General features: G+C 41.5%; 1 protein-coding gene across 1 annotated transcript; it reads left to right on the top strand.

The window, feature by feature from the left end:
• The first annotated feature begins 3,267 nt into the window (after window positions 1-3,267).
• HTATIP2 (HIV-1 Tat interactive protein 2) lies at window positions 3,268-21,704 on the top strand. Its single transcript, XM_060103954.1, has 6 exons — window positions 3,268-3,463; window positions 3,795-3,990; window positions 5,775-5,882; window positions 17,167-17,304; window positions 19,444-19,505; window positions 20,188-21,704. The coding sequence occupies exons 1-6, from the start codon at window positions 3,351-3,353 to the stop codon at window positions 20,411-20,413; spliced, it is 843 nt and encodes a 280-aa protein (XP_059959937.1). The 5' UTR covers window positions 3,268-3,350; the 3' UTR covers window positions 20,414-21,704.
• Window positions 21,705-22,738: the final 1,034 nt, after the last annotated feature.

Consider the following 22,738-nt stretch of genomic DNA (forward strand, 5'->3'; position numbering starts at 1 on the left):
ACATTATCTCAGGGACTTGATCCTAGCCAACTGTCAGAGAAGAAAAGCCACAGGCTTATCTTTTTCTGAGTTTCCATCCCTTGTCTGTCCACTCATTTGGCATTTAACATGTGTTACCCTATGAAAGTTTGGGAGATGTTGGATAATGTTAACTTGTACTTTTATTTAGCTCCCCAAGTATTCATAACTTGCCGTCTCAGGTGAGAGTACGTTTATCTGGTATCTGATTCATCCTGGAAAAATCTATAGTGCTTACCACAGTATTTAGCTCACATTAGAGAATCGGTAAATATCCATTGACAAGATTGACTAAAAGCATCTTATATTAGGCAAAATGCTGGCTAAGCTGCTGTGACACAATTATATAGTGGCTCCAACACGACAGAAGTTGACTTCTCTCCCACAGCCCATAGGTGGGCGGACAGTCCAGGGTAGGTAGGCAGCTCTGTTCTATGAAGTCATCCAGAGACTCGGGTTCCAGCTTCTTACTCTGACATCCTCTAGGGTATCTTTCTCCACATGGTCAGAGCTGGCTCACTTGTACCACATTCACATCCTGGCCTAAGGAAAGGAGGAAAGGGAAAGGGAAGGGAAAGCAGGTAGCTTTCTTTTTAAAATGTCATTCAAATATGCACATATTAGCTCTGCTTGCAGCTCATTGGCTAAAACATCGTCACATGGTCACATCAGCTTGCAAGTGATGCTGGGAAATATAGAATCTAAATAGTCAGCCATGTGGTCTGATAAAACTCAGGACTCTGTTGCTAACAGACAGATGAGCCATTTGACCACTTACCATCCACTGGAATGACTAAAATTACCAAGATTGATTTTCACCATTGATTGATACCAAGTGGGTTGGAGAATAAAATAGTGCACCCACCTTAGTGAACTCTTTGGTCATTCCTCTCCTAGGTATTAACCTAAGAGTAATGAAAACATATGTCCACTGGTACAAGAATGTTCATGGGAGCCTTAGTCATAGGAACAAAAAACAAGAAACAGACTAAATATCCATCCATATGAGAATGATTAAAGATGTATTGGGATAGTCATACACTGGACTGCTGCTCAGCAATAAAAATGAACAAACTGCTTATACATCAACCAGGGTTCACTTACCCATTCAGCATAGTAGGCACAGAGCCCAGGCCCACGAAAATGTTTTAATTTCTTTTAAAATCAGAAGGAAAAAATGAACTTTTAGGTTGAAGAAAATATTTTATTACATAAGACGGATATATTTGTCATTATAGTAACACAGTTATAAGAGATACATTTAAAATTTTATTTTTTATGAAGGAAGGGGCCCATGAAGTCCCTAGGACCCATGAAGGTCATAACACAGCCCTATAAACAATAGAGGTGAATCTTAAAAACATTATTTTGAGCAAAAAAAACTGGAGACACAAAAGAGTACATGCTGTATGATTCTATTTAGTGAAGTTCTATAACAGGCAAAACTAATCTGTATTGATAGATCAGAAGGTGGTTGCCTCTGGGACGTGGAGGGATTGAAGGCACTTTCTGGGGTGAAAGAAATGTTCTGTATCTTGTTTTAGGTGGTGATTACCTAGGTGTATGCACAATTGTTTAAAATCATGGAACTGAACCTTTTGCATTCATGCATTTTTTTTTTTTTTTTTTTGAGGTACGCGGGCCTCTCACTGTTGTGGCCTCTCCCGTTGTGGAGCACAGGCTCCGGATGTGCAGGCTCAGCGGCCATGGCTCACGGGCCCAGCCGCTCCGCGGCATGTGGGATCTTCCCGGACCGGGGCACGAACCTGTGTCCCCTGCATCGGCAGGTGGACTCTCAACAACTGCGCCACCAGGGAAGCCCCTGTGCATTTTATTGTATATTAATTATGCTACAATTTTTTAAAAAAGAAAATAAGTGCAACAGATTTGATGAATGAATTCTTGAGACAGTGTTAGATGACAAGATTTTCAGCTGCATTTTAGTAGAAAATCGTTAGGAGCTCAAAGGGAAGAGTTCAGGCACTGTGGCAGGCCAATGTGGAACAAACCACTCTGCTCTGTATCAGTCAAGGTTTTTGACTGCAAGCAACAGAAAGTAGCTTAAGCAGAAAATGAAATTATTGCAGGAATAACAGGAAGTATAACAAACAGGCTTTGAAAACAGGCAGGAATTAAAGGAAGCAAAACAGAAACAATCAGACAATCAGATCACTGGCAGATCCCACGATGCCATTATCCTTTGCTCCACCCAACCAAACTCTATCTCAGTTTTCCACTGCATCTTTTTATTACTCCCCCCAAAGTAAAAAAAAAACCTGGATGAGAGTGTCTGATTGGCTGAGTCTAGATCTCACCTACATATAATAATCTTCTAGGAGTTGGGAGGGGGAACATATTTCACTTGGCTTCTAGAGTGGCAGGTAGGGCCCTGTCTCCCACTTATTTTGGAATTCCGTATAATAAGATATGTTTGAATGCTGGGCAGCCAAAAATGACCAATGTCCACAACACTATCTGTGTTGTTCAGATTCTGGTGTGTGATCCTAACTCGTGTCCAGGACTTTCAGGATCCAGGATAGGCCCAGTGTAGATAGTTGTGTTCTAAACCACGGATCTTGGCTCTGGAGCGTGAACAGGAGGTCAGGTGTGGAAGGTCGCCCTGGCTCAACCATCTAGAACATGAGCGGGGAAACCAGTTATACTGGTGAGATACAGAGAGAACTTGAATTACATGAGAGAATATTTGAAAGGCAGAGAAGATAGTAGGCCTTGGTGATTAATCTAGAACGTGGTAAGGCGGAGAAAGGAATCAAAGGTGACAGTCCGAATTTCTGACTTGAGAGGGAAGGGGTGAATGAAGATTGTGCAGACGAATAGGGACAGTGACACTGAAGAGAGGCAAGGAGTAGACTGGTTTTATTGCTGTTTGGGGTGGTTAGAAGGGAAGGGTTACGTTTTGATGTGGTGAATTCAAGATGAAGATGTCCAACACACAGTTGACATTACAGGTTTTAGAAAGGGATCAACGAAGATCAAGTCTATTGGCTGAGGCCTTGGATGAGGGCGAGCTCAGCCCAGGTGGTGAGGAAGAACGCCGGGGAGAAGGTTCCGGAGATTCCCGATATTTAGGAAGTGGTCTCCGAGCTTCCTACCTAGCCTAGTGCTGCGCACGTGCTCTGGGGCCCCCTCGCCGGCGCCCAGGCACTCTCTGGTCCACGCGCGGGCCACCCCTCCACATCCCGCCCCTGTGGGCGGGGTGAGCAGCGATAGAGCAAAGTCACCCGGAAGACGAAGTCGGGTAGGCGCGGACCGGGGAGGGCCCCGCAGAGTCGGGCGAGGGGAGGAAAGCGCCTGGCGTGAGGGATGGCCGGATGTCCCGGCCCGGAGCCCTGAGCGCGGCGGCGGCGGCGGCGGCGGCGGCGGCGCTGGTGCTCGCGCTGCTCCTGCTGCAGCCTGAGGACGCGGGGCCGGGGGCCGGCTCCAGGTAAACCCTCCGCGTGAGGGACCAAGCTGGGCTCCGCGCCCCTGCGGGCGGAGGCAGGAGGGGCCGGAGTCGGGGGCACAGTGGGGGAACGAGGCCTCCTGGTACCCGGGCGCATTCCTTGTTCCAGCCCCTTGCAAGGTGTGGGTTTGGCTCAGAAGCGGGGAACCAATACGGCGCCCCGCCCTGAGGGTGACTCTGCACTTTCCCCCGCGCCCAGACTGCAGAGAATAACCGTATCTTCCTCCAGAACAAATAACCTTTGTTCCCAGGGTAAGCACGGCTGTCCCTTTAAATATCCCGAGACCAGCACCTGTTAATATTATTTCTGTAGCATGGCCGAGACAGAAGCGCTACCGAGGCTTCGGGAAGACTTCAGGATGCAGAATAAATCCGTCTTTATTTTGGGTGCCAGCGGGGAAACCGGCAGAGTGCTCTTGAAAGAAATCCTGGAGCAGGGCCTGTTTTCCAAAGTCACGCTGATTGGCCGGAGGAAGCTCACCTTCGACGAGGAAGCTTATAAAAACGTGGTGGGTATTTGAGCTGGGACTCAAAAATGTACCCGCAGTGGTTCTTCAGAGTGAGCATATTTTATGCTGCAAGGCTGAACATTGCCCTGCAATGGCGGCAGGAGGTGTTCAGAGCGTGACCACGATTGGTCTGTGAGAGGCCTTACTGGAAGCTGGATTGTAGGTCCAGGTGGGCCTCCCCCTCACTGCCAGGCCTTGGACAAAGCCCTTTTCTCAGGCTTTGTCCCCATAAAATGGGGCCTAAGTGTAAGGGGGTCTAGGGAGACAGAGAAGAGCCATGCTTCCAGGGTCCTTTAAGCTGGCTTCTAGAAAAAAAAGCCCTGTGACCTTGGGTAATTTTCTCAACCCCATTGCTTGTTTTGTCTACCTGTCCACTACACACTAAAGTTAGCGAATCAGAAATTGCTTTGTAGAGGGGGAAAGGTCTATGGCACTGAGAGGTGGGGTTATTCACCTACAAGAATTTGCCCTGCCTGACTTCTCAGGGCTGCAGGCTTGTGTCTGTAAGTGGAATAGTCCCTTTCCTGTCACTTACACTTTTCGTGGTTAACCCACTGATAGACCAGACTTCAGTCTGATGTTAACCCCTAAATATTTGAAACCTGAGCTTGGTGGAGATTCCTTTCCCATTGTAAATGGAGTTATTTGTGAACTGCAATAAATTAAACTATAGTGTAATTCTGAGACCCCACCCCCCCCAAACCTGGACCCACAGGTAGAACATTCCAAATAACAAACAGTCTCACAAATACATGTTCATGACTCCTGCAGGTCCATGATCAGGTCACTTTGCATATGTCTTTGGTCCCTCAGGACTTTTCTGTTAAAATGGACATCTTTGTTCAGACTTAGGCAGGTAATATGTGATCTTCATCGTCTGGCTTCGTGGGGGTGTGTCAGACACCTGTGGTCATTAGAAACTGAAATCGCGTTCTGTGCTTTGACAGTTGAGTTTTGGTGGCGCCTCTTTTGGTCAGGCACTTTTTGTAAACATACTTTTCTTCAACATTGTGTATGGTGCCAGGAAAATGCTTTTGAAAGAGTCAATAGTAGGGAAAGCAACATTTTATTTAAAGTCCTGAATGATGGGAACTTCCCAAACTTTTCTTTTTTAAGCTTCACAACAAACTTAAGAGGTTAGATGGAGGTTCTTAAATTTCCATGGGCATGAGAATTACCGAGGGTGCTTATTAAAAGTGCAGTTTCTGATTCAGGAGTATTGGTGTGAGACCTAGGAATATGCCTTTTTGTCAAGCACCTGCTGACTGATTCTAATGCAGGTGGGTCATGGTGTAGACCGAGGGAAAGATTATCGTTCACATTTTACTGCTGAAGAAACTGGGACATATAAGTAACTTGGCCAAAATTATTAACATGCCTAGTAAGTAGCAGACCCAAGACTCAAACCTAGGTTTTGAGACTCCAAACACCATTTGCTTCGCCAACATATACCTCATTGGTATTTCTCCTGGTAGTATACAGACAGGTCTTTTATTTTTCCAGAGAGAAAAGTATAACTGAACCTGACTTTAGAGCTCTAGATCACACCTAGTCCAATTGTGTGTACTGTGGATGTGTAAGTACATTGTTGATTTTTGAATTCAGATTTATTGCTTTTTGGTGGGAGAAAATGAGCTTGCAAAATTTGATGTTAAGTGGGTGGACTCTTTAGTAATGTCCTGTCATTTATTCTTTAAATCTAGAGGGGGTATTTTTGTCTGTTTTTTTCTTTTGTTTTGTTTTAATAACATTGAGTAATATACAGCTATGTCTTTGTTGTCTAGAATCAAGAAGTAGTGGACTTTGAGAAATTGGATGACTACGCTTCTGCCTTTCAAGGTCATGATGTTGGATTCTGTTGCCTGGGTACCACCAGAAAGAAAGCTGGGGTGGTAAGGAAGGAATCTACCCTTTTCCCTTTTCTCTGGTCAGTAATGTCAAAGATTCCATTTTTGCTCCATCTTTTGCTTTATATTTGCTGTGCTTAAGTGTAAATTAGCTCTTATCATTTAAGATTCCATATACTGCCCTAGCCTTTGCTATACTTTGAATAGTACTTATAAGTTCATCTTTCCTTCAGCATAATCCTTGAGTTCAGGCCTGTATGCTGGAGATGTCATAAATATTTACATGGTCTTACCTTTTGCAGATATCGTGGTCACTACTTGCCCTGACTTACGCAAACCATTATGTCTGAGTAAAAGTAACTGGCTCATGCTCTTAGCAGTAAGTTTTTTTGGTTTCTTTATAAATGTCTTAAACTTAAAGCATTCTCTCTCACTTGAGTGATTTGCTTCAACCTGTTTTCATGCCAAGCTTTAAACTTCTGGGCTAGAACATCAGAACAGAGGCATGATTCAGCTAGCCTCTGGTGATGATGACTCAGCCTCCAGCGATGATTCAACCCCAATGGTGATTCAGCCTTAACTGACGCAGAACTGTCCTAACACGCATTTTATTCTTTTTTTAATGATGTTCTAAATTGCTTCGGCCTCTGTCTAGAAGTCAAATTTTACTACATAGTTAGAAATCAGAGCTTACTATGTAGATCCTGGGCAAGTGTTAATACGTGCATCTTATTTAATTTATATCTTGACTATAGTTTATCCCTTTGACAAAATTTACTTGCTGGAGTTAAACATGTCCATTAAACATGCAGGACCATGATGCTGCTATGGGGGCTTACCATAGGTTTATAAACAGGCCCATGCATCAGAATCATTTGGAGAGCACAGAACTATTGGTTTGTACCAACCAAGGAGTTAGGCTCAGATGTATTTCTCTGGGCTTTCTGGTGATCCAAAGAATAATTCTATTTATGCTTTCAGTAGGGACAAATTTCGAAATCTTCTGTATTTCTACCATGCGCCCTTGGGAACACATCTGAGTTTTGAGCTCTGTGCTGGGAAGTGTGGATTATCGAGAAGTTGACTCTCCCGGGAATTGGCACATTATCTCTCCTAGGAAGGGTCATTTTCCTGCTGATCAGCTCCTGCAGTCTTTTCTGTCCCAGGGATAGTCACAAGGCATGTGCCCTCTGACAGCACTGAAAAACTTTTGTTCTAGTACACTGTAGGTTACGATGTCTCAAGTGCTAACCTGACTTTGGTGGTGACTCAGCAAACTAAAAACACGACTGCATTAGGCATAGAGCAGTTGATTTTCATGACATAAGGCAAATCTCATTATAGGGCGCTCCAGGGGAAATTCTAAATTGCTTTGTTGCATCCAAATCACGTAATGAAATTTTAATCAGAGGAGTTGGATGTCTTCCCTATCCAGAATATTTTTTTAAATGGAGTTGGTTCTCCACCCCCCAACTAAATACCTTTTGTTCTCCAAAATCAGTTTGGAAAGATAAAAAGTAATTAACAAGTAAGCAAGAGAAAAGACTGGTAAACCAAGTATAATCTCAGAAATAAGTTAGGGCTTAAATGGTTTAAGAGGATAGTGACAGAAAATAAGCTGACATTTCCTCCAGAAAGTCTTTTTTTTTTTTTTTTTTTTTTTTTAATTTGAAGGTAATTTAGATTGGATGCAGTATGAAGTTTGGAGGCTGTGATAACTTCAGGCAGTTTAAAAGAGGTGACAGCTCACAAGTGGCTAGGTAATAATAGTTGTTTGTGGGGTGGGGGGGAGGGTGTGTAGATTTCCAAGCTCACTCCACCTGGTATTCTGGTCAGCAGCGTTCTCTGTAAAAAAAAAAGAGAGCGTCAGATGGGTATTGCCAAGCTGGTGGCAAGCCTAGTGTCATTCTGTAGCTGTTTTGTAACTGGAGCAGCCCACATTTTACTTTAGCAACTTCAAGAAATTCAGGGTTTCTGTCTCAGTGTTGAAATCCTGTGAGTAGCCCGCTTATTTCCCTATGACCTTCAGTTTAGTTTGCTGGGGATGGATGTTATAACAAAAAAGCATAATCAAGGTGGCTTAAACAACAGACATTTTCTGTCTCACAGTTCCCAAGGCTAGAAGTCTGAGGTGGAGGTGTTGTCAGCATTGGTTCTTTCTGAGGGCTGAGAGGGAAGGATCTTTTCCAGGCTTCTCTCCTTGACTTGTAGATGGCTGCCTTCTCCCTGTGTCTCTTCACATGGTGTTTTTCCTATGTGCCTCTGGCTATGTCCAAATTTCTCCTTATTATAACAACACTAGTCAAACTGGATTAAGAACCACCCTACTTGGAATGACCTCATCTTAACTAATTACGTCTGCAAATAAGGTCACATTCTGAGGTACTGGAGGTTAGGACTTCAACACAGGAATTTTGAGGGGGTAACATTGCAACCCATAAAATTCAGTCTACCCAGATTTCTTTTGACACTGGTGCTAGGGATAGGTGTGTTAGCTTTCTTCAGCTGTTTGGAAAACCATTTTCTTTAGCAGTAGCTGGTTAGATGCTAATCTTCTTTCTTTTCACATTCACAAGCCATAGTTGTCTAGTGAACGCAGTGACTTTGTGACTTGGCCCTAATCCAGATCTACTGGATCAGAATCTCTAAAGTTGGAAGCCTATTTTTAACATGCTTCCTGGGGGATTCTGATGCAGCCAACCTTTTCTTCTTGTCGGACCTGCTTTCTGGATGTATTAGACAGTATTAGTCCTCTTCACCTGCTGGGTTTCCAGGTACTGTTGTCCCAGATAGCCTTCACCTTGCTTTGGTAAGTAACTTATGTGCTAGTGAAGGTTGAAATACCTTTTGAAAACCAGATCTACATTGGCCATAAGTGAAGAGCAAAACCTCACAGGGGCCAGAGAATGGTGCTTTCCCCTTGTTAAGAGGATTTGGTTAGTGAGTTTGAGAGGGTGTGATTTAGTTTCACCTTTTCATTTGTCTCCTCACCTGGTAGGCACAGGCTCCAGAAGTCCAGGCTCTTGCAGTCTGTTGAATGGACGATGCCATTAATGTGATGAATGCAGCCACTGTCACACTTATTAGACATCATTAAAGTCTCATGGCCTCTGATTCTAATGATACACTCTTCTAATCCAGGGGCTTGTAAACTACAGACTGTGGGCCAAATATAGCCTGCCTGTTTTTGAACAGCCCTTGAGCTAAGAATGTTTTTGTATTTTAATTAATTATTATTATTATTTTTAAAGTTCTTTTTCTTTTGAATTTTATTTTATTTATTTTTTTATATAGCAGGTTCTTATTAGTTATCTATTTTAGACATATTAATGTATATATATCAATCCCAATTTCCCAATCCATCCCCCCACCCCCCCCCACACTTTCCCCCCTTGGTGTCCATATGTTTGTTCTCTACATCTGTGTCTCTATTTCTGCCCTGAAAAAAGGTTCATCTGTACCATTTTTCTAGGTTCCACATATATGCGTTAATATACAATATTTGTTTTTCTCTTTCTGACTTACTTCACTCTGTATGAGAATCTCTAGATCCATCCATGTCTCTACAAATAACCCAATTTCTTTCCTTTTTATGGCTGAGTAATATTCCATTGTATTTATGTACCACATCTTCTTTATCCATTCGTCTGTCAGTGGGCACTTAGGTTGCTTCCATGTCCTGGCTATTGTAAATATTACTGCAGTGAACATTGGAGTGCATGTGTTTTTTTTTTTTTCCCCACTTTAAAGTTTTTATTTTTAACATCTTTATTGGAATATAATTGCTCTACAATGGTGTGTTAGTTTCTGCTTTATAACAAAGTGAATCAGCTATACATATACATATATCCCCATATCTCCTCCCTCCCACCCTCCCTATCCCACCCCTCTAGGTGGTCGCAAAGCACTGAGCTGATCTCCCTGTGCTATGTGGCTGCTTCCACTAGCTATCTGTTTTACGTTTCGTAGTGTATATATGTCCATGCCACTCTCTCACTTCGTCCCAGCTTACCCTTCCCCCTCCCTGTGTCCTCAAGTCCATTCCCTACGTCTGTGTCTTTATTCCTGTCCTGCCCCTAGGTTCTTCAGAACTTATTTATTTATTTATTTATTTAAAGGTTCCATATATATGTGTTAGCATACAGTATTTGTTTTTCTCTTTCTGACTTCACTCTGTAGGACAGACTTTAGGTCCATCCACCTCACTACAAATAACTCAATTTCGTTTCTTTTTATGGCTGAGTAATATTCCATTGTATGTATGTGCCACATCTTCTTTATCCATTCATCTGTTGATGGAAACTTAGGTTGCTTCCATGTCCTGGGTATTGTAAATAGAGCTGCAGTGAACATTCTGGTACATGACTCTTTTTGAATTATGGTTTTCTCTGGGTATATGCCCAGTAGTGGGATTGCTAGGTCATATGGGAGTTCTATTTTCAGTTTTTTAAGGAACCTCCACACTGTTCTCCATAGTGGCTGTATCAATTTACATTCCCACCAACAGCGCAAGAGGGTTCCCTTTTCTCCACACCCTCTCCAGCATTTGTTGTTTGTAGATTTTCTGATGATGCCCATTCTAACTGGTGTGAGGTGATACCTCATTGTAGTTTTGATTTGCATTTCTCTAATAATTAGTGATGTTGAGCAGCTTTTCATGTGCTTCTTGGCCATCTGTATGTCTTCTTTGGAGAAATGTCTATTTAGCTCTTCTGCCCATTTTTTGATTGGGTTTGTTTTTTTGATATTGAGCTGCATGAGCTGTTTATATATTTTGGAGATTAATCCTTTGTCCGTTGATTCGTTTGCAAATATTTTCTCCCATTCTGAGGGTTGTCTTTTCATCTTGTTTGTAGTTTCCTTTGCTGTGCAAAATCTTTTAAGTTTCATTAGGTCCCATTTGTTTATTTTTGTTTTTATTTCCATTACTCTAGGAGGTGAATCAAAAAAGATCTTGCTGTGATTTATGTCAAAGAGTGTTCTTCCTATGTTTTTCTCTAAGAGTTTTATAGTGTCCAGTCTTACATTTAGGTCTCTAATCCATTTTGAGTTTATTTTTGTGTATGGTGTTAGGGAGTGTTCTAATTTCATTCTTTTACATGTAGCTGTCCAGTTTTCCCAGCGCAACTTATTGAAGAGACTGTCTTTTCTCCATTGTATATCCTTACCTCCTTTGTCATAGATTAGTTGACCATTGGTGCATGGGTTTATCTCTGGGCTTTCTATCCTGTTCCATTGATCCATATTTCTGTTTTTGTGCCAGTACCACACTCTCTTGATTACTGTAGCTTTGTAGTATAGTCTGAAGTCAGGGAGTCTGATTCCTACAGCTCCGTTTTTCTTTCTCAAGACTGCTTTGGCTATTCAGGGTCTTTTATGTCTCCATACAAATTTTAAGATTTTTTGTTCTAGTTCTGTAAAAAATGCCACTGGTAATTTGATGGGGATTGCATTGAATCTGTCGATTGCTTTGGGTAGTATAGTCATTTTCACAGTATTGATTCTTCCAATCCAAGAACATGGTATATTTCTCCATCTGTTTGTGTCATCTTTGATTTCTTTCATCAGTGTCTTATAGTTTTTTGTATACAGGTCTTTTACCTCCTTAGGTAGGTTTTTTCCTAGGTATTTTATTCTTTTTGTTGCAATGGTTAACGGGATTGTTTCCTTAATTTCTCTTTCTGATCTTTCGTTGTTAGTGTATAGGAATGCAAGAGATTTCTGTGCATTAATTTTGTATCCTGCTACTCTACCAAATTCATTGATTAGCTCTAGTAGTTTTCTGGTGGCATCTTTAGGATTCTCTATGTATATATCATGTCATCTGCAAACAGTGACAGTTTTACTTCTTCTTTTCCAGTTTGTATTCCTTTTATTTCTTTTTCTTCTCTGATTGCTGTGGCTAGGACTTCCAAAACTATGTTGAATAATAGTGGTGAGAGTGGACATCCTTATCTTGTTCCTGATTTTAGAGGAAATGCTTTCAGTTTTTCACCATTGAGAATGATGTTTGCTGTGGATTTGTCGTATATGGCTTTTATTATGTTGAGGTAGGTTCCCTCTATGCCCACTTTCTGGAGAGTTTTTATCATAAATGGGTGTTGAATTTTGTCAGAAGCTTTTTTTTGCATCTATTGAGATGATCATATGGTTTTTATTCTTCAGTTTGTTAATATGGTGTATTACACTGATTGATTTGCATATATTGTAGAATTCTTGCATCTCTGGGGTAAATCCCACTTGATCATGGTGTATGATCCTTTCAATGTGTTGTTGGATTCTGTTGGCTAGTATTTTGTTGAGGATTTTGCATCTATTTCATCAGTGGTAATAAGAATGTTTTTATATTTCTAAATGGTTAAAAATTTTCAAAGAGGAGTAATGTGTCATGGCACATGAGAATATAAGAAATTCACATTTCAGAATCCATAAATAAAGTTTTATTGGAACATTCCCATTACTTTATATATTATTAGTGGCTACATTTGCACCATGATGGCAGAGCTGTGTAATTGCAATAGAGGCCTGCAAATTGGAAAATATTTACTATCTCACCCTTTATAGGGAAAGTTTGCCAACCCCTGTTGTCACCTATACTATTTTATTTGATGTCTACGAGGGGACTTGTGAAGTGATGAGGTCTCAGATGTTTTATGAGACTCAGATCATAGCCTCTGTTTGGGTAACAAATGGGTGTGGGACCTTGGGTATGCTGGTTAGCTCCTGTGGGCCCCTGTCTCCTTGTCTGTACTGAGAGGGTGGTGACCACTGAAGCCCCTTTGGCCTGCAGAACTCTCTGACTTTCAAAACACAAAGAAAGGAATGCCCCAAACGGAAAAAAATGTGTGATAACATAGAGATTGACTCAGGAATCCTCTATCTATAAGATTTTATTTTTCTATCCAGAGCTCTTTCTCTAACCAAGATCTTGGTTCTCCCTCTGTACATCAAATATAGACATGCCCTCCAGGACACAAATAAATGGGGTCTCAGGTCATACCATTTGTTGTTTGTCAGTGTCTTTGTTTTCTAGTCTAATTTATAGGGTTGAATTGAAAAGGGAGTGAAGGAGAAAGAATCTGAAGCAGAAATATGGCCAAGTGGGACCCTTTGCAGAATGAAATCCTCCCTTCTTGGAAAAGGGTCTTCTTGACCTTGACTCATTCCTGCCTGCTTGCTTGTCAGTGCTGAAATACCTTGTCAGGATGAGTTGTTTTTAAGCCACAGTGTTCCCAGTTTGCAGGCATTGGTAAAGAATATTAGAAGGAATACTTAGTAGCTTTGGATTTTCATAAGACTTAAAATAAAGAATAATTAGAGAATTTGTCTCCCTAGATGTTTGTAGAGCCCATGAAGACATCTCTGCTGTGTCATATCAGTATATTGTGTTTATTTTTTTGAGCAGGTGCTGGGAAAGGAAATTTATAGTGGGAATTTATTTAATCATTTCCTTTTTCTAGAAGGACTCTGATTCCTGTCTTAGAGTAAAACACACCAACTGTGGAATCATAAAGACACAAAGACATAATGGACTTAATGCTCTCAGAAGAGACGTCTTTTTTTCTGCCATATGGTTGGGGAAACTAAATATGGTTTTTCTCAAAATTGTGTTTCTGGGATATGGAGTAGCTTGTTTTAGTTTGTTTTTCTATTCTTTTATTTGAGCTGCTAGAGAACAAGAAAGGGTTTAATAATAAGATCTTAAAGATAGCTCCTTTCTATCTATAAAGGGAGTCTTCCTCACTCCAGAGAAAATCAGCGTGTGTCAGTATCTCTGAGTAAGTGTCTGGGGTCCACGTTTAAGTTTGGTTTCTGAGTCCTTGAAAGCCATTGACCCCTTTGCTTTTGAGTTTCATTCACCAGTTAAAAGGCCACGCATCAGGGTGGGGGACATGAAATTCAAAGTTTGTGGGCTTGGAATGATGCGTATTTATAATCAGCTTGAGGGCTCAGAGGATTTGTGAAATCGTTTTGGATTAACAGCCATTGATTGCTAATAAGACAGTATTGAGCTTTGTCCAGAGAACAGCGGTGGAGAAAGGTATGGGCACCTTGTCGACAGGACCCATTGAGCAGGGATGATGGGCTAAGTGTGAGGGTCTCTGCAGCAGCGTGGGTGCTCGTCCTGCATGGAGCCGTTGTCAGTCCTTCGCCAGGCGGGTGAAAGGAGGGACGCCAGAGGCTGATGGCTGGGGTGGTATTGATGTGCCTTAGCTGACTAATCACATTGAAAAAGTCCCATGGTATTTATGTCACTTTAATTTTCATCAAACAATTGGAGACGGCAGGACTCTATTAAGGAGAGGTTGATCCAGAACTAAAGCCAGATAAATTGGGGTCTCAGTTTAATCAAATTATCCCTTTACTGGCCCTGGATTAAGTGAGAGGGACAGCGTCGGTCTAGAGCCTTGTGATTGGCTGAAGCTTTCCCGTATTTTTAAAGACGCTGATGAAAGAAGAAACATTTTAACAGAGACAACTCTAATAATCCTTCCAAGAAATAGTGCTAAACCAGCAGCAGCAACAGAAAGGAATTTATTTCACTAGTCAGCGATGTAATTTTATTGGGAATAATGAACCTGTTATCAAAATCAGAGTTCTGGTGAATTGGAGTGAGGGGAAGAAAATAGATGTGGAAGAGAAATAGAGTGTTTTAGAATTTTTTGATGTCGTTTTGGGTTGTTTTTCTTGGCACATTTTGAGCACATGTAAAAATCTCAATCCAGAGAATGGCTCTGAGGAGATCAATCACAGCCCACTCTCAGGATGTGCTGAGTATTAAAACTGGTTTGCTGCACACTGATTTAAGAAAGCAACAACATGAGTTTCAATCAGTGTGTAGGACAGGTCGCTGAGTCCGTTATTAGGATTGAATGTCAAAGTCTACAACACAGAAGGAGATGGGGATGATTCCCAGCTAAGAGTTAAGTTTATATTACCTAAAAAAAAGAAAGAGGAACAACACTGCCCTGCAGGTTGTGGACATAGTTAAAAATGCTCCGTAAGTGATAAGAAGAGAGGACGAGACAGGCTTTTGGGGTAACGGTGGTGCTCTATTTCTGGATCTGGGAGCTGGTTGCAGAAGATGTTTATTAGTTTATGAACAGTTTATAGCCAGCTCTATACTTAGAATATATTTACTTTTCTTTTATGATCTACTTCAATACAAAGTTTGAGAAGTTTGCTTGGGCCCCTTGTTTTAGAATTGAATTCTGTATTAGTTTCCTATTGCTGCTGTAACAAATTGCCTCAAATTTAGTGGCTTAAAACAACGTAAGTTTATCATCTTACAATTTTATAGGTTAGCAGTCCGATGTGGACTTTGCTGAGATAAAATCAAGGTGTTTACAGGGCTGATTTCCTTCTGTAGGCTCTAGGGGAAAATCCATTTTCTTTACCTTTTCTGGCTTCTAAAGACCACCTGCATATCTTGGTTCATGGTCCCTTCCTCCATCTTTAAGGCCAGCAATGGGGGATCAAGTGCTACTCACGTTGCCTAACTCCAGCCTCCTTTTCTGCTTCCCTTTTCCACTGTAGGGACTCTTGTGATAACATTGGGCCCAGTTGAATACTACAGAATAACCTTTTTCAAAGTCAGCTGATTAGCAGCCTTAATTCCACCTGCAACCTTAATTCCCCTTGGCCATGTAGCCTCTAACACATTCACAGGTATGGGGATTAGGGCATGGACATCTTTGAGGGGCCATTATTCTGCCTACCACAGTTATGAATTAGTTCTGTTATTAGCTGGTGATGGTGTGAGGTAAGAAGGAACATGAGTACAATGGGGAGCACGGTGCAGAGTCAGGAATTTGCACTCTGCTCTCAGCTCCCTCACTTATTAGCCGGTAGTTCCTGGATCGCTGGACCTTGTTGCCACATCTCCACAGTGAGGGGGTTAGGCGTGATGTTTCCTAAGGTGCCTTCTATCTATCTTATGAAAGATACATATCTCCATACGAAATACAACATTTAGGGTCAGTAACTACCAGAGGGCAGATTTTTAATTTAAAGAAAATCACTGGGGTAGTAATCCAGTCTTCAGATTTGGCATCCTTATTATATGAAACCTCATTATATAATTGTGGGTACCCATGAAGTTCAGCTTCAGTAGACTTTAGACTGCTCTTCAGCTGTACCAAGTTTGAGGATGCCAGACTTTGTGGTGGTCCCAAGAAGCTGTTACTACATGGAATTCCCTAGTCTGGGTACAGGCCGGTATCCTTCACTTAGGCCCTGGAAATCAGTCTGTATTCTCTTGTTTGCACCATCCTCTCCCCTCTTCCTTTGATTGCCACTTAGTTCTTTTTTTTTTTTTTTTTTTTTCCTAATTGGATTTACCTTTTCTCTGCTTTCGCTGGACTTTTATTCATTCATTCAGATATTTTTGGAGCACCTGCCATGTGCTGGGCATGTACTGATGCTGAGATGTGAATTAGGAAAGACCCAACCGCTACCCTCACTGGACTGAGTCTAGACCAGGGGTCTCCAAACACTCTTGATTATATATCTGTCAGTAAAAAAAAATTGCAGATGTACTCCTTACTAACGTGTGAAGTATGTTGTAAAACATACACAAAAATTGGAAATTAGATAGACTTTGTTCTCATAGTGCGTGAGTAGTGTTCTCAGCCACCCTGTGAGACCCTGCTATGTTAGAGTTGACACACAAAAAAATAGAGAAAACAGAGAGAGGGTGGTAGGGTTGTAAAGGATTAAGGACAAAGAAATGTGAGACTAAAAACAGTTTCTCGGGGACTTCCCTGGTGGTCCAGCAGTTAAGATTCTGTGCTCCCAGTGCCGGGGGCCCGGGTTTGATCCCTGGTCAGGGAACTACATCCCGCATGCCACAACTAAAGATTCCACATGCCTCAACTAAAGATTCTGCATGCCACAACAAAGATCCTGTACACTGCAATGAAGATCCCGCACGCCACAACTAAAGACCTGGTGAAGCCAAGTTAATAAATAAATAAAATATTGAAAAAACAACAACAAGAAACCTGGTTTCTCAGCCTGATATTATTTTTCCTTTTGCTCCTTGCAGATTTTCTTGGTGTCTGTGTTTCAGCGTCATTGTCCTTGTTTTTTCTGCAGTCTGGCCTTGCTACTAAAGCTGGTACATCTATCCTGAGCATCATATTGGAGCCATTCCCAGGGTCTAAGCCTGACATTCGTGTTTTTTTGGATGCATTTTATTTGGATCCCCATCCTCGTCCACCCCCCCACCCCCCTGCAAGGACTCTTAACCTGCCACCCAAGCTGATAAGTAATCTTTAAGATGAACTCACAGCTTTTTGGAAATAACTCACATCCTTTTCACCCTTAGGAGGGATTTGTTCGTGTTGATCGTGATTACGTCCTGAAGTCTGCAGAGCTGGCCAAAGCTGGAGGGTGCAAACATTTCAACTTGCTGTCCTCTAAGGGAGCTGATAAGTCAAGCAATTTTTTATATCTGCAAGTCAAGGTTTGTGCATGTTTCTATCTTTTGTATACTTTGGAGAACCCTGGCTAATTGGCAATACTAAATAATATAAAATGCTAAGTAATGCCAAAATGCATTAAATGCATTATATTATGCATTTTTTATAACTACAGGGACTGCTTTTTTGCAGATATATTTAGTAAACAGGAGTGATTTGAAAGATAATTTCCAATGTCTTCCCCTCTGTTGATTATCTAGTCATCATGAAATGAGATGTTGCAGCCCTGGTCTTGAAGATCAGCTCAGAATCTTAGCATTAGAAGAGACTTTGAGGCAGTGATACTTAAACTTTTCCAGAGTAGATTAAATGTTATTATTGGGTGTGGTTCTTGTCCTCAAGGAATTATAATCTCCTTGTTTGGGGGGATCCCCAAAGCCAGCCCCAAGTTTGGGAATGCACTAGAAGGCCTCCCAGGACTGCCATATAGTTATCTTCACAGCCATGATGTATTACAGTGAAAGAATATAAAGCAGAGTCAGTGCAGGGAAAAAGAAGTGCATGGAGTGAGCTCTGGAGGAATCTAGGTTCAGGCTTCCAAGGGTCTTCTGCCAGTGGAGTTACACGTGTTTCATTTCTCCAGCAATGAGTATTGCCTACCAGAGAAATTCACCTGAGCGCAGGAGTCCAGGGTTTTGATGGGGGTCAGTCACGTAGGCACCCTCAGCCTAAAAAAATTACAGACTTCCAGAAGGAAAGCAAGTGTTCAGCATAAATCACATTGTTTGTACAAATAGTTTAGGTATAGTAAAGTACCCTTATCAGTTAGCTAATGATGGGAACACTCCTAAAATCTGAGTTCCCAGACACAGGCCAAAGGACAACCTGGCAAGCAGACCTTTCTAAGAATAGCAGTTTCAGCCTGGTACTCTTGTACACATGTTACTAATAGAGACAAAACACATCTTTGTAAAAAGCCAACTAAGAAACGCACCCTTATAAAAACTTACATATGAATGTTTATAGAAGCATTATTCATCATAGACAAAGAGTAGAAACAACTCAAATATCCATCAGCTGATGCATGGATGAATAAAATGTGGCATATACCTACAAAACAACATTGATTTAACTATGAAAAGAAATGACATATTATAGCATGGGTGAACGTTGAAAACATTATGCTGAATGAGAGAGGCCAGTTACAAAGGGCCACAACTTACATGACTTAATTTATAGGAAATGTCCAGGATAGGCATATCTATAGAGACAGAAAGATTAGTGGTTGGCTAGGGCTTGTGGGAGGGGATGGGAGTGAGTGCTAATTGGTATGGGGTTTCTTTTGGGGTGATGAAATATTCTAAATTTAGATTGTGGTGAAGGTGGGACAACTCTTCTGTGAATGTATTAAAAAAGCATTCACTGAAAAACTTTTTAATACATTGATTAAAATGTATTGTATTTTTTAAATATATTGATTAAAATGTATTACTGCAGATTATACAGTGCTGTAGGTTAAGTGCCAAATGAATGGTATGAACAGGCCGAGAAGGAGGCGGCGAGCAGGCTGCTTAGTTCATAGGCCTTTTAAACATCCCTGTGGCCGAGCTTCTCTGGCATTTCTGTTTATAGAGATGCTTGGCGTGAAAATTCATGGATTGTTCAACAAATTTAATTTAAAGCCTCATCTAGATGCTCTGTCTCTTGAAATGTGGTGGGTTTTGTTAGGAAGTGAGTAATACAAGGGAGTCTGTGGTTCTTCTGACCTCCTGAAACTACCTGGAAGCCAAAAAAGGTTAAGGTCCCCTGGCCTGCAGCACTGATTCTGGAGTGACGGACAGTTCTTTTATGGCTGAACTCCTAACATGTCATTCTCTGGATCTGTTTCAGTAGGTCCCATGACAGGCTGGACTGACTATGCAGCCATTTACCCATTCGGTGCATCTTTTTTCACTCTCTACTACATATCAGGATTAACTGATCTCTTCCTTAACTTCCCAGACTCTCTGGAATCTAAAAATCTGGGGGAGGATATTAACTAGTATTGAGACCTGCAGAAGTAGATTGTCTTCAAAACCCCAAGTTATTCTTGTTTTTCTCTCTTAAGCACTACAGCAAGTTGGTCTTGATTAAATACTAAAAATGTTTTTTTTTTTTTTTTTTTTTTTTTTTTTTGTTAACAGGGAGAAGTGGAAGCTAGGGTTGAAGAGTTAAAATTTGATCGTTACTCCATATTTAGGCCCGGGTAAGTATTCATACTGCCTAATCGAGTACACCACTGTTGGTTATTCCCTAGAAGCTGGTTTTTCATTTGAAGAGGCTGACAAATTTCTAAGATATGAAAGAAGTTGGCTGGAGGGAGATTGCTTCTCTGAAGAACCCACTTTTAGCTTTGAAGGAAAGGCTAGACAGTTGGTGGTGCCAGGTTCAGAATAGTCTGAAATTTTCTGGGTAGCTTTGGCTGCCTTCTTCTTTAAAATCCTCTTCGTGCCCAAATAAAACCATTTATGCACTGTATTAGTGTGTTTGGGCTGCCATAACACTAACACTGCAGAATGGGAGGCTACAAGTCCAAGGTCAAAGCGCCATCAGGGTTAGTGTTGGGTGAGGCCTCTCTTCTGGCTTGTTGATTCATTGCTTCTTCTCTCTGTGTCCTCCTGTGGTCTTTCTTCTGTGTGAGTGGAGAGAAAGAGAGAAATATCTGATATCTCTTCCTTTTCTGTAAGGATACCAGTCCTATCAGATTAGGGTCCCATCCTTATGACCTAATTTAACCTTAATTACCTCCCTAGAGGTGTGTCTTCAAATACGATCCCACTGGGGATTAGCGCTTCATGAATCTGGGGGGACACAATTCAATCCGTAACATCCTGTATGGTCTGAATGCAATTTACCATCTCTTCCTCTGCTCTTCTTTTTCTCTTTAGAGTTCTATTATGTGAGAGGCAAGAATCTCGCCCAGGTGAATGGTTGATTAGGAAGTTCTTTGGCTCCTTACCAGAATCTTGGGCCAGTAGTCACTCTGTGCCAGTGATGACTGTGGTTAGAGCAATGCTGAACAACGCAGTGAGACCAAGTGACAAGAAGAAGGAACTGCTGGATAACGAGGCCATCCACAACCTGGGGAAAGTTGATGGCTCTCTCAAGCCGTGACCACACTGGAGAAATGCTTTCTATTGTCAAACTCAACACCCATCACCTAATCGGTAATTTCAGGGTCTAAAAAAAACATGTGCTTTAACTGTGGTTTCACTATTCTCAGTTACCCAGATCCAGTCAAAAAATCATCATGCTCTGCATCAGCATTTTAGAGCCTGATTGTACATATGTAGAATCACCCTGGGAGCCTTTCAAAAATAGAGATCCAGCAGCTCCCTGGTGGTCTAGTGTCTCGTATTCGGCACAGAAATGAGAGGTTCATAGGCCCTACCTCAAACTTTCTCAATCAGAATTCTGGGGGTATGGGCACAGAAATCTGTTGTTTTATTTAAGCTTCTCTTATGGTTCTGATGCCACTGGTGGGGAGCCCAGCTTTGAAAGCTTGTCTGCAGAGTCACAGCAGCAGTGAAAACTTTATGTGTCATGCAGATGAGTCCTGAACAAAAATTGTTGACATTTGTGTCTCTGAGTTACCCAGTGCTGACTGCATGTTAATTGTGTAAGTAAACATTGTGCCTTACTATTTCTTTAGAATATATAATAAAAGTTATTATATAACCGAGCTTATATAATTCATGGGAGAATTAAATAGAAGAATTAAAATAAATGGACAAGTCCTGGGTTCCCTTAGATTGTTAGAAAATGCCCAAGTATCTGTGGTAATATGCAGTATTTTGGCCAATGGGATTATAGAATAGCAGCTGATATATACCAAGTGCTTGCTAATTGCCAGCTTTTACCCATGATGTCTGTCCTTTAACCCTCCAAACAATCTTTATAATTCTTACAGGCAGTACTATCATTCCCCTATGTTAGGTGGGGAAACCGAGGCTCACTGTGGTTAAATGCCTTGCCCAAGGGCTTAAAGCTGAAGCCTGAAGCTAGGAAATGGCAGAGCCAGGATTCTAACCCAAGTGAGCCTGAATCCATAGCTTCTGTTTTTAACTACTCTGCAAGAGCATCCAGTATCTGTATATTTCCAGGAAGTTCCAGTTAATTGTTACTGGATCAGTACATGCCATGGATGAATAAAATAGAAATATTTGGGTTTCTTCCTTGGTCTAGGATCCCTCTAATGATTAACTACAAAATGTTCACACAGCCAGTAAATGTATATCTCAAAGTGCTTCAGTTTAAAAACTATGGAAAAGAAAAGGAAGAGGCAGAAGGAAGGGTCAAAGTCAAGAGGAAAACACTGTCAATTTCCATCATGGAACAAAGGATAGTAGTGAAATTTGTCTTAACTTCTGTGCTGGCGGAAGCAAAGTAATAAATTTCAAGCTTCAGTGGACTCCTTTAGTTTGTGTGTGTGTGTGTGTGTGTGTGTTTGTGTGTGTCTTTCTTTAGAAGGGATTGGACATTCCCAATGTCAGTCATCTAGGAAAGAGGCATATTTTAGGATGGGGTGAGGACTTGGAATGTGGGCTTTAGGAAGGAGATGGAAGGAACATCTTCCTCCTGCCAGGTAGGGTTCCTTTGGGACTGGACTCTGAAGAGCCTGTTTAGGTGATAACAAGCATGGGCTCCAAGAAGTGAAGCACGAATTAAGGGGACTCCATGAGGATATCCTGAGACTGGTGGGTTCTAAAAGCAGCTAAACCCAGTGGCCAGTTTTAAGTTATTCTTTGTGTTGAAATTCCTTACCCACAAACCTTCTGCCAGGTCTTGTTCATCATTCTTTTCTGATCTCAGTAGTGAAGTGGGGTGATGGGAGAGGGTCTGTGTTTATATTTGGAGTAAAGAAAAAAGCTGTTCCCTCCTAAGCCCAGCATTGTGGAGACACATAAACTTCAAGGAACAAGATTCTGGCCCAGTCACTCCTCTGGACTGGGTGTTACTTCGCTGTTAACATGGAATGATTGGGTGTTAATGGGATTTAGCAGGTTTCCCTCCAAATGTTATGCAGACGGGGAGAAGATGGGCCTTGCTGGAGAATATGTTGGAAGGATGAAGGAAAAAGCTGGATGAGTCCAGGCAACAAATGACCTTGAAGTTCATTCAGCTTATTGAAATGCCTCCTGTGTGCCACTGGGCACCTAGGCAGTGGGTCTACATCAGTGAATAATAAGTCTAACCCAGCAAAGCCAGCAGATATTCTGGCAGTGGCCTGCAATATAAGGGGGCTTCCAAACGAATATTTGATGGATTCTGTCCTCTAGGGGTTTACAGTCAAGGGAAAGGAGTGCATTCAGAAGAGCTTAGCAATAATACAAGGCATCGTTCTCATTCAGCAAGTTTTTTTTTTCATTCAGCAAATTAATATTGAGTACCTACCTATGAGTTAGGCCATATATTATGTGCCAGAGAAATGAAGGTAGA

The sequence above is a fragment of the Mesoplodon densirostris genome, chromosome 7 (assembly GCF_025265405.1).
Source record: "Mesoplodon densirostris isolate mMesDen1 chromosome 7, mMesDen1 primary haplotype, whole genome shotgun sequence".
Classification (NCBI taxonomy): Eukaryota; Metazoa; Chordata; class Mammalia; order Artiodactyla; family Ziphiidae; genus Mesoplodon; species Mesoplodon densirostris.

Excerpts from the sequence above, each read along its gene's own strand:
- HTATIP2 (XM_060103954.1), top strand. The coding sequence starts at position 3,351 with ATGTCCCGGCCCGGAGCCCTGAGCGCGGCGGCGGCGGCGGCGGCGGCG. Across the intron at positions 17,305-19,443 it reads TTTTATATCTGCAAGTCAAG|GGAGAAGTGGAAGCTAGGGT; the intron begins GTTTGTGCATGT and ends TTTTGTTAACAG. Across the intron at positions 19,506-20,187 it reads TACTCCATATTTAGGCCCGG|AGTTCTATTATGTGAGAGGC; the intron begins GTAAGTATTCAT and ends TTTTCTCTTTAG.